This window comes from Oncorhynchus mykiss, chromosome 20, assembly GCF_057628025.1.
Source record: "Oncorhynchus mykiss isolate SJ-2025 chromosome 20, ASM5762802v1, whole genome shotgun sequence".
NCBI lineage: Eukaryota > Metazoa > Chordata > Actinopteri > Salmoniformes > Salmonidae > Oncorhynchus > Oncorhynchus mykiss.
This window is the reverse complement of record NC_143041.1, coordinates 17,497,735-17,509,860: the sequence shown is the minus strand read 5'-3', so window position 1 is coordinate 17,509,860 and position 12,126 is coordinate 17,497,735. Positions and strand designations below refer to the sequence as shown.

The 12,126-nt window shown below is 40.4% G+C and overlaps 1 protein-coding gene across 4 annotated transcripts in view; it reads left to right on the top strand.

Annotated features, from left to right (window-relative positions):
• Nucleotides 1–815: 815 nt before the first annotated feature.
• LOC110498992 (monocarboxylate transporter 12-B) overlaps nucleotides 816–12,126 on the top strand; it is a 32,449-nt gene continuing 21,138 nt past the window's right edge. Inside the window, exons 1-3 of one of the 4 annotated variants that reach the window (XM_036955832.2) lie at nucleotides 816–883; nucleotides 5,332–5,608; nucleotides 10,861–10,914. In XM_036955832.2, the coding sequence (XP_036811727.2) occupies nucleotides 5,481–5,608; nucleotides 10,861–10,914 (182 nt within the window). In that variant the 5' untranslated portion in view covers nucleotides 816–883; nucleotides 5,332–5,480. Of the gene's footprint in view, nucleotides 884–4,400; nucleotides 5,609–10,860; nucleotides 10,915–11,862; nucleotides 12,045–12,126 lie in introns of those variants that run through there. The other 3 variants (XM_090212413.1, XM_090212414.1, XM_021575764.3) reach the window with 3 other exon arrangements.

The window sequence follows — 12,126 nt, the reverse complement described above, 5'->3', positions numbered from 1 at the left end:
GCTCTCTTAACCCGGAAGCCTTCCACACTAATGTGTCGGAGGACACACAGTACAACTGGTGACTGCGTCAGCGTGTATGCACCCGGCCCGCCACAGGAGTCGCCAGAGAGCGATGGGACAAGGACAAGGCCGACAAAACCCTCCCCTAACCCGGACGACGCTCGGCCAATTGTGCATCGCAATTGTGCCTTAGACGGCTGCACCACTCGGGAGGCCAGCGTGTTTAGTATGGTTACACATGACAAAAGGTTACTTAGGGCAAAAACGAAAACGAATATAATGCAGACATCTAGCAACCAAAAGGTTGTGTGTTTGAATCTCATCACAGCCAACTTCAGCATTTGAAATAAGTAGCAACTTTTCAGCTACGTACTATTTTTTAGCTAATGTGAAACTACTTTGCATGTTAGCTAACACTTCCCCTAACCCTTTTAGCTAACACTTCCCATAATACTTTAACCTAACTCTAACCACTAGCCTAGCTAACGTTAGCCAGCTAGCTAACGTTAGCATTACCAACCCAGACACCTAGCCAATGTTAGCCACAACAAATTGGAATTTGTAACATATCATTAGTTTTGCAAATTCATAACATATTGTACGATTTAAAAATTGGTAACATTTTGTAAATATTTCCAATTCTTAACATATTTTAGAAAATGTGTAACAAATCATACAAATTGTAATTCGTAACATATCACACACAATGGCTGATGGACATCAACAAATTAAAACATACCATACGAAACGTAACATATCATACCAAATGGAGTGTCTCGGATTTTCGTACCAAATAATACGAAATGCTATGAGACAAGGTTGGCTGTAAATGACTTGACTGAGCTATGCAATTCAACAACAGCTGATGTGTGTGTCTGGAAAGGTAAGAACCTTATTGCTCCATCTTAGAAACTGTGGGGAAAATGTTTATTGGAAATATTTTCAAATGTTGGTGCTGTGTGTATTATTTCCAATTGATTGTTTAAAAATAATGTGTAGCCTACGAAGCCAGCAGCCTCTGGTGTTCTATTGGCGCTTTGACCGATGCTGATGAGAACCAAAGGTATTCATTAGAAGAACAGAATGTTACAAAGTCGACGAAGTTGAATATTCCGTAACTTACTGGTTCACATGTTTTGTTTGATATAAACTGGAAATTATTGCACGCTAACATAACACAAAGAGAAAGAAGGTCTGAAAAAGTTTTACACATTTTACTAAAGCTGCACGTTTTTGAGAACTTGCCATTTCCCGAGGAGGAAATATGGTGAACATGAGACCCAGTCCACATTGTCGATAGTTCAGCCGCGTGAACCCACCACACAATATCTGCCTTCTGTCAATTCGACACATACTATATATTGCTTGCGTTGTCTTATGTTTTTATATGAGGCTCAAACATTATCGCATGATCCCATGTTTTTACTTGATGAATTTGAAGTGCAATACTGAATCTCCTAAACTTCAGAATCAAAATTTTGCCGACTGTGGCAAATGTCTAAGTTCTAAGGTTAACAAAACAATGATAAACAAACATGCCATGAAATTATCTTTTTTTTATCAGCAACATTTAGATGAACAATTGACCTAGATAGGGCTATGTAGTAATAGTTTGGATACTCAGTAGATTATTCTCCCTGCTGTGCAATAATGTCGCTCTGGCCATGTTGAACCAGGCAGGTGGTTGCCATGGGCTCAGCAGCTGAAGCAATGGGAGTCAGACAGGTTTTAACCAACTAGAAATGCAGACAATTGTTTTACAGCCTTAAAATGTATTAAATCGAGATTTTTTTTCACTGACCTACATACGATACTCCAAAATGTCAAAGTAGAATTATGTTTGTTCACATTTTTACAAATGCATAAAAAATGAGTAAGTACTCAACCCCTTTGTTATGGGAAGCCTAAATAAGTTCAGGAGTAAAACTGTGCTTAACAAGTCACATAAGTTGCATGGACTCACTCTGTGTGCAATAATAGTGTTTAACATGATTTTTTAATGACCACCTTGTATCTGTACCCCACACATACCTGTAAGGTCCCTCAGTTGAGCAGTGAATTTCAAACACAGATTCTACCACAAAGACAAGGGAGGTTTTACAATGCCACATGAAGAAGGGCACCTATTGGTAGATTGATAAAAAAAATGACATTGAATATCCCTTTGAACATGGTAAAGTTATTAATTACACTTACACCCAGTCACTACAAAGATACATGTGTCCTTCCTAACTCAGTTGCCTGAGAGGAAGGAAACCACTCAGGAATTTCACCGTAAGGACAATGGTGACTGAGGATGGATCAACAACATTGTGGTTACTCCACAATACTAACCTAATTGACAGAGTGAAAAGAAGGAAGACTGCACAGAATAAAAATATTCCAAAACATGTATCCTGTTTTCAACAAGGCACTAAAGTAATACTGCAAAAAATGCTTGTAATTGTGACCGACAGCCTTGATTTGGTCTTATGTAACAAAATGTGAAATAGTGTATTTTACATTGGTTAAAAGCAGAGACACAGAGCTACAAAATGGTATATCATACATGGCATTTTAGGAATAATGGGAAAGTAATTATGCTTTGAAAGTTGATAAACTTGTAACCCCACTTTTGAAAAAATGGCCTTTGAAAGTTTTGATACCTACCGGAGAACTCTTCTTTGTCTACAGCCATTCAGCATTGTTCACACCCTCTTAAGCTTTAGTCCACACCCAAACTCTGAGCATTTTACTCGTCCAAGCAGAGCTGGTTAAGCTGTTTTCTTGTTATCCAGAGTGTTGGTTACTGTAACTGTGCTGTTGGCAACAATTTAATTATGCTTTTTTGCCGTCGTTTACTGACACCGGTCATATTCAACGTGTGTTGAGCGTTCGTAAATTCATCTGTTATTCTGCACTCTGGCACACTCAGACCAGAGTGCACTGAAATCGAATGCACCCAAAATTGTTACTTGAATAGTGGAGTCTTTTGTTAAGACATGTCGCTAGTTAGCTAGCTAAACAATGAACCATAATCCCAACTCATGGCATTACTACCCTGCATGAATCTGCAGGTAGCTAACCAACCAGGTTCAATGTTAGCTAGCTAACATTAGGCTATAACTAGCCAAGCAAATGGCTCTGATATACGAATAATAATATCATACACATAATGTTAGCTAGTGAGCCAGCCAGCTAATGTTAGCTAGCTAACAGTGCATATTAACTTGAAATGAAACCACTTTCTGTCAAAATTAGAAACATGTAATATCTGAAGATGTAGCTAGCTAGACCATCTTACCCATCATGGATGGACACATCTCCTGTCAGATGCCATGGCTGCCCTTAGTTTGAAGATGTAATCCGGAGACAGGTGTTTTCTCCATCTCCTTAGCTATCATACTCCAATTCCACAGATTTCAAAACTCGGTCCTCCGGAAAGTGGAGAGCCACACTTATGCAGTTTTACTATGCAATATATATTTTTTAAAGCAGCGTTAGATAGGATTAACTAGACATACTGACCAGCTCAAATAGACAGAAGCGTACTATATGGCAGACCAATCCAAACTTATCTCTCGGCATATCCAGCCCACTCATTATCTCAGCCAATCGTGGCTAGAGGGAACTTTTTTTTGCCCACTTTTTCTGCCCTACCAACCAGAAAGGCAGTAGCTGCTTATAGCGTGGAACTGAGAAAAATTGCTTTTATTTACCTTGGTTTCACAGTAACTTTATGCAGTTACTGCTAACGTGACCCCCATTTTCTCCAAAACACAATACAATAGAGGCAGGATACTTGTCCACATGATTAAGCATGTATTTAATGTAGCAAAAATGACATTAACTCATTTTCTACCAAATGAGCAGTTACTGCCTTTTTGCTTGGTTGGGCAGTTTTCTGTGGCTAAACCAACTAGGCTCATAATTTTACAATTTTATTCGTATTTCCAGATGGCATAAAATTTGTTATTAAGGCATGTGAAAGTTCACATGTTCGAGAAGGCTTTTCTGCCAAACGGGTCACAATTGTTAAGGACTGGTAAGTTTTTCAGGAAAATAATTAAATGGAATGGAGCTAAGAACCGGCAATATCCGGAAAATCTGGTTCAGTCTGCTTTCCACCAGACACAGGGAGATGAATTCACCTTTCAGCAAGACAATAACCTAAAATACAAGGCCAAATCTACACTGGAGTTGCTTACCAAGAAGACAGTGAATGTTCCTCAGTGGCTGAGTTACAGTTTTGATTTAAATCTATGGCAAATCTATGGCAAGACTTGAAAATGGTTGTCTAGCAATGATCAACAACCAATTTGACAGAGATTTAAGAATTTTTATACAATAATGGGCAAATGTTGCACAATCCATGTGTGGAAAGCTCTTAGAGACTTACCCAGAAAGAATTACAGTTTTAATCACTTCCAGAAGTGCTTCTACAAAGTATTGACTCAGGGGTGGGAATGCTTATGTAAATTGGATATTTCTGTATTTAATTTTTAAATACATTTGAAAAGATTTCAAAAATATGTTTTCACTTTACCATTATGTGGTATTATTTGTAGATTGCTGAGAGAAAAACATATATTTATTGAATTTTGAATTCAGGCTGTAAAACAACAACATGTGGAATAAGTCAAGGGGTATGAATACTTTCTGAAGGCACTGTATATCCTCCACATTCTTATTTAAAAATGTTAACTCTTTATTTAGTTACCATATAAAGATATCATAGAGCTAGTGCGTTTCGATTACTGATTTAAATCACACTGGATTATTGATTAAGATTAGTGATTTAAGTACTGACATTAACTGACATTCATCAATCAAATCCTTTTTTGCTGCTTGCGGGAGTACATTTAAAGGAAATGAAGGGTAGCTAAATCACCCGGTCAATTGACATCTGAGGAACCAAAGCTGCAGAGATGGAAAGTGTTTTAGGGTTGCACATGCCTCAGCTTTTCAACAGGGTCCGAAGTCATGCCAGCAGATGGCTGCTGGTGTCTGAAGTTAATATTGTACCACCCCGAGTTAGCCCTGACACCTTGCCAGTAAACACCTCCTCTCCTGGACTCCTACGTCATTACCCTGTCGCCTCACTGTGCTGCTTGGGCCGGGGAGTAAAGTATTTCAACATGCACATCAGCAGTGACTAGCCTTGTTCGTAGGCTAGCTCTTCAACAAATGCTGAATGGGCTGGACATGTTTTAGACCCAGAGAAGATGTCTGAGGTTTTTTGTTTATGGGTACTGCCTCTCAATTGATGCCTGTCAATGATTCCGAGTCTCTTTTTTACTTATTCATAGAGTCTTAGCTAGTATATTTGCTTCTCCCTGTGTTCTACAACAGTGTAACTGAAGTGAACTGAACAGCCTCTTCAACAATCAGTGCAACCCATTCTAGCTGTGACTGTGTGAGGCTGTCTGTCTGCGAGGTGTACCTGGGGCTTCTTGGCTGAGAACAGGAGAAAACTGCGTGAACAGAACAAGGATCTGAGCATGGTTCATGCTGCGGCTATGGCTCAGGGGAAGAAGAGACCAGCGGTCCCCCCTCCTGATGGGGGCTGGGGCTGGGTGATCGTGGCCGGCTGCTTCATGGTCACTGTTTGCACACGTGCCGTCACTAGGTAAGTCTGGCAGCTGGAGAGAGTCACTGCAGATTCCCTGGGACCTGACCCAACTCTGGGAACTGTGGAGTGATAAGCATGTGTGTTTATTTTACAGTATATGTGGGCATCCTAACAAATCAGTCTATTAGCAATTTTATTACATGTTTGAGTACAGTTAAGTTTGTGGGACAAATTATGATTTCAAACAAAACTCAACAATAATTTTAACCAAACTTGATGCAGGTTATCCATCCATTCTATAATGGTGGGCTATGTACTTAATAAAGTGTGTGAGTTGAAAGGTATTCAAAAATACTTATTCTCCAATACTTATTATCATCTTACACAGAAATACTGTATGTCCTTTTAAATACATCTGAAAATGATTTTCAAACAATAACACTGTTATGGTATGATGAAATGTTTATAATATATGTAATACAGGTCAAAGTCAACTCTATATATAGTGCAACTTGGACTGAGTATGACTTTAGAACAAGACTCCGGTTTACTAAAGTGGCAAGAGGTATCTTGTGTTTCTGCCATCACACTTCCCAGTTCAGGTTACACTGGGTGCCTGGTAAACAACCTGCAGGTCAGAAGCAGGCCTTCAGTATAGAACTACATTGAAGCACAATACACCCTGAGTGAGGATGGTTGTGTTTTAACATCTACCCTTAACGGGGAAAAAAACAGGCTTATTTCTGGCAAATAGTTGTGACAAATTTTTGACAATATTTTCACACGCAAATGAGTTTTCTGGCAAACTGTTGTGGCAAATTTGCGGCGACTTGTGGCAAACAAGCATTATGTATACAAATATCAGGTTTTTGGTTACTTTGTGTATTAACAACATTGCTCCCCCCACATCTGTTCAATGCATCGGATGGGGTTGGGGTTGGAATCCAGGGAAAATAAGAAAGTGTTACCAAATATAACAATGTGCATTTCATAAGTATTCTAATAAAGTGTGTACATAAAAACGCATTAAGCACGTCTGTAAAACCACAATGAGGACATCGACCTATCATGTAAGTTTTCATAAATCATTCGGTACAGTGCAAGAAAAAACGTCAGAGTAGTCTGAATTAGTGGCATTAATTAATGATCACATTTACAACACAACATGCATGGGCATCTCGTCATTAAGACCTTTTGGGAATATCCCTCGACTCCAACCCCATTCGATGCATTGAGATGTGAGGGGGGAGTAATGTCTACATAAGGGTGCAAATTATAAACACTCACAAGAGCTCTGACAAAGGCCTTGAGGCCGATACGTAAAGCTTATTAAAGAGCAGTGATACTAGCAAGAGCAGTGTGCGTGTTTCTTGTTTTTTTCTCATCATGTTAGGTTACCACGCACCTGCAACAAAGATAGCTCAGATGTACGAGTGCCTTTTGAATACTGTATTGACATTGAAATGTTGTGTCTACGTAAACCAATTAACATATAACTTTAAATGAACCTGCTTCTCACAGAGAAAACTGAACTAAACTTAATACATATTCTAAACAACATGTATTCGATGTCTAAACAGATCAAAATAAATCAATGCAACTTGAAATCATCGGCATGCTAATGCAGAAAAGAGTAAAGACCGAATATTTCCCAAATAACATTTACAAAAGAGAAATGTGAACACATTGGGGATGTTGACCGTGGGATGTTTAATGGAGCAACTACAGAATTTACATGAGCCAAGTGATGACTGAGCAATAGCTTTTAACCAATGGAATTTTAAAATATAAATATATATATATCTTAAAACAGCATCAGCTGTTACAATGTTACCTTGATGTTGCTATGCTTTTCACTGAAACATACATTCTATATATTTTTCAGCAAGGAAGCAATGTTTCTGTCATGTATAAATGCTATATAAACAAACAAGGTTGCTAGTGTAAACTGAGGCTTAGGCTAATTATAGCTACATTTAAATGTGTGGCCAGCTGTTCCTAGAGAGCTACAGTATACAATATTTTTCTCCAGCCAAGCATTAGCACAAGTGATTCAAACTAATCAACTAATTATGATCTTCAATCTAGACTGGGGACTTGATCATTAAGAGCCAGTTATCTACTAAACTCAGCAAAAAAAGAAATGTCCCTTTTCAGGACCCTGTCTTTCAAAGATAATTCGTAAAAATCCAAATAACTTCACAGATCTTCATTGTAAAGGGTTTAAACACTGTTTTCCATGCTTGTTCAATGAACCATAAACAATTAATGAACATGCACCTGCTCATCTGCGTGAACATGCCTTAGGCATGCTGCAAGGAGGCAAGAGGACTGCAGATGTGGCCAGGGCAACAAATTGCAATGTCCGCACTGTGAGACGCCTAAGACAGCGCTACAGGGAGACAGGATGGACAGCTGATCGTCCTCACAGTGGCAGACCACATGTAACAACACCTGATCGGTACATCCGAACATCACACCTGCGGGACAGGTACAGGTTGGCAACAACAACTGCCTGAGTTACACCAGGAACGCACAATCCCTCCATCAGTTCTCAGACTGTCCGCAATAGGCTGAGAGAGGCTGGGCTAAGGGCTTGTAGGCCTGTTGTAAGGCAGGTCCTCACCAGACATCACTGGCAACAACGTTGCCTATGGGCACAAACCCACCGTTGCTGGACCTGACAGGACTGGCAGAAAGTGCTCTTCACTGACGAGTCTCGGTTTTGTCTCACCAGGGGTGATGGTCAGATTTACGTTTATCGTCGAATGGAATGAGCGTTACACCGAGGCCTGTACTCTGGAGCGGGATCGATTTCGAGGTGGAGGTTACGTCATGGTCTGGGGCAGTGTGTCACAGCATCATCGGACTGAGCTTGTTGTCATTGCAGGCAGTCTCTGCCATGGCCAGCGAAGAGCCCGGATCTCAGTCCCATTGAGCACGTCTGGGACCTGTTGGATCAGAGGGTGAGGGCTAGGGCCATTCCCCCCAGAAATGTCCGGGAACTTGCAGGTGCCTTGGTGGAAGAGTGGGGTAACATCTCACAGCAAGAACTGGCAAATGTGGAACTTGTTCAGTTTATGTCTCAGTTGTTGAATCTTGTTATGTTCATACAAATATTTACACATGTTAAGTTTGCTGAAAATAAACGCAGTTGACAGTGAGAGGACGTTTCTTTTTTTTGCTGAGTTTAGTTGTCCTGTGTGGCTCAGTTGATAGAGCATGTCTCTTGCATTGCCAGGGATGTATGTGGGTTTGATTTCCACGTGGGACCAGTATAAAAATGTATGCACTCACTACTGTAAATTGCTCTGGATAAGAGCATCTGCTAAATGTAAAATAGTTGTCTCTTCTTCCTGACTCAGGTGTACAAGGCTTGGGTGGAAGAAATGCAACATAAAATGTATTTATGCCTAGTATGGGAATTCATATTATTTTCCAAAATGAATTACTGTCAACAAAGCCATGCATGCAAGGAACCTTGAACTTGACCAGGTGCATTGTAACTGATTGCTTCTGGAAAGAAAGGGAGAATTAGCAACACGTGATTAAGATGAGCTCGTTACTAGTTTAAAGCAATGAGAGATCTAATTGTTACAAAGAATGAATGTATTAATTTATCAGAATAATACATGCACTTACATAGCGTCCTTTTCAAGCTTGAAGACGATACACTCATTTATCACTCAAAAAAAAGTGTTATGAGGGAGTGCACCACTAACATCTTTCCAGGTTGTTGATGCATCCTCCTCCCAATGCAGCTTCAACCAACACCACGGGTAGGGGAACGGTATCCATCTGCAAAAGTAAAGTTTTGCTTTGATGTCAAGTTAGCTCATATTGTTGCTACCTTAGCTGTTCTAGCGGCAGCAAGTTATTCACCTAAAAAATAAGTGTTCAGGCAAATCATTAGTTAGCTAGCATTAATTGTGAAAAAAATATGATAGCTAAAAAGTTAAGATGTGCCAAAATGTGTATCCGATAAAACATGACATTGCTTTTTTAATTTTTTAATTTGACCCCTTTTTCATGGTATCCAATTAAATGTTTTGTTTAGTAGCTACTATCTTGTCTCATCGTCGGGAGAGACGAAGGTTGAAAGTCATGCGTCCTCCGATACACAACCCAAGCTGCACTGCATCGTCGGGAGAGACGAAGGTTGAAAGTCATGCGTCCTCCGATACACAACCCAAGCTGCACTGCTTCTTAACACATCCAACCCAGAAGCCAGCACCAATGTGTCAGAGGAAACACTGTGCACCTAGCAACCTTGGTTAGTGCTGCCCGCCACAGGAGTTGCTGGTGCGTGATGAGACAAGGATTTCCCTACCGGCCAAACCCTCCCTAACCCGGACGATGCTAGGCCAATTGTGTGACCTCCCGGTCTTGGCCGGCAGAGCCTGGGCACGAACCCAGAGTCTCTGGTGGCACAGCTGGTGCTACAGTACAGCGCCCTTAACCCCTGCGCCACCCGGGAGGCCCCAAAACATGACATTGCTAAGCATCAATTAGCTAACACAATTTTAAAGTTTCTTAGGATGTTTAATGAAGAAATCAATATACACTACCGTTCAAAAGTTTGTGGTCACTTAGAAATGTCCTTGTTTTTTAAACAAAAGCTATTTTTTTTAGGAAAGTGTAGACATTGTTAACGTTGCAAATGACTACTGTAGCTGGAAACGGCTGATTTTGGATGGAATATCTACATAGGCGTACAGAGGCCCATTATCAGCAACCATCACGCCTGTGTTCCAATGGCACATTGTGTTAGCTAATACAAGTTTGTCATTTTAAAAGGCTAATTGATCATAAGCTAACAAGCTTAGCTAGCTAACAATTTTGAATTAAAATAATAACCAGAATTAAAATAATAACACATCTTAGCTTTTTGTAGATAATAAATCCAATGTGAAACATGATAACTATAGTATCCTTACCTAGCATTGAAAAAGTTAATCCATTATTTTCTAATTGAACATTGCTCTCCCTAATTTCTGAATCACCCCTGTAACGTCAGTAGCTACAGTAGACTATGTATGCTTCGTAAGGAGGGGGAGGGGCAAGTACACCACACACACACTGGCAAAGATTTTCAGCTGGCAGGCAGGCAGACACTAGAACAAGTTTGAGTGACAGTGAGGGCTTTGCACAGGCACTTTGTTATGTTTGTTGTGGGACTGAAAAAAATGCCCATAAAATAACATTATTAACCGATTTCCATGCTTTTAAAATAACGTTTCTGTTCCAGAACAGTATTGATCACTTTAGTTCTCGGTTCTGTTCCTCTAAAAATTGTCCTTATTTTTCAGTTTTTGGTTCTGTTCCCTGAACCGGTTCCAACCCCTGCTCACTGGACAATTTCGGTAGGTAGCTAGGTAGATAGCTTTCCAACTGATTTTCCTTCTCCCCCTGACTGGTCACCAATGATTACTGGTCTTGGAACTCATGTGTTCACCAGAAAAGGCTTCTGGTAAACTGTTTGTCACTAATGGCAAAAAATATTGTTGCCACAGGTTTGCCACAGATTCAAATAGAATCTTGAGAGAATTGCTTGCCAGAAAAAAAACTCAAGCGAACTGTTTGCTGGAACAAATACATTTTTGTAGGTCTCCTCTAAAATGTTGTTTTTCAAGGTTTCACGTTTCGTGCTTTGTTACCCAGGTGAAGGGGGTTTAGTGAATTGCATTACTGAAAAAAAATGGTTCAGTCAGATGAAGACCTGTTGGGTGAGGGATAAAGAAGGAGATTATAATCTCACATTTCCATAAGGCAATCGTTTGTATAGATTAGAATTGGAAAACATTTAAACAAGGAAGAGCATGTTGGAATGTCCCTCCCAACATTATTCAATAATTATCAAACAGCAACCTGGTCACTGATTGTTGTAAACTGATAATGCCTGCCCAGATTGTCACCTTGAACCTTTACCCTATTGCACATTGCAATATTAGGTCGGAATTGGAAGGAATGGGTGAAATTTTACCAAGGGTTTGAGAGTAACCAAAGGTAATAAGTCTAGGCAGTCCTGATCCTCTACTTTATTGATATGCATAAGTGATCCCAAGGTCCTTTAAGGTCTAGTGAGTGAGTTTAAACCCCTAAACCAGCTGTAGCGGACAGCGAGTGTGTGTACACGTTTGTGTGTGTGTGTAAGGAAACAGCAGGCTGACGGAGGGCCACACTATGTAGGTCCCCACATGTGCGTTCTCTGGCCAGTGCTGGGGAGGACATGAAGATCAGATGGCCGTCACATTCACACTGAGTGATCTGGGCCTTATCGCCTGACTGGTGCTATTCCTCTGTTTGTACAGGTGCAGCCTCTCTGCAGATTCGGACGTAGGAGCTTGTGGTTCATTACCCCCCAAGCAGGCGTTCTTCCCACACGTCCCAGGCTTTTTACAGCTCTCCCCTCAGCTTCGTGATTACACAATTCATTACGGTTGCATCGCTCCCTCCGACCGCTCTGGTCATCACCATGTCTAGCTGGAAAAGAGTAATTACATAATCGAAGAAACCTCAGTGTGTTCTGAGAACGTGTGCTGTATACACCAAAAATGGTGTGTTGGTGTGTGTGT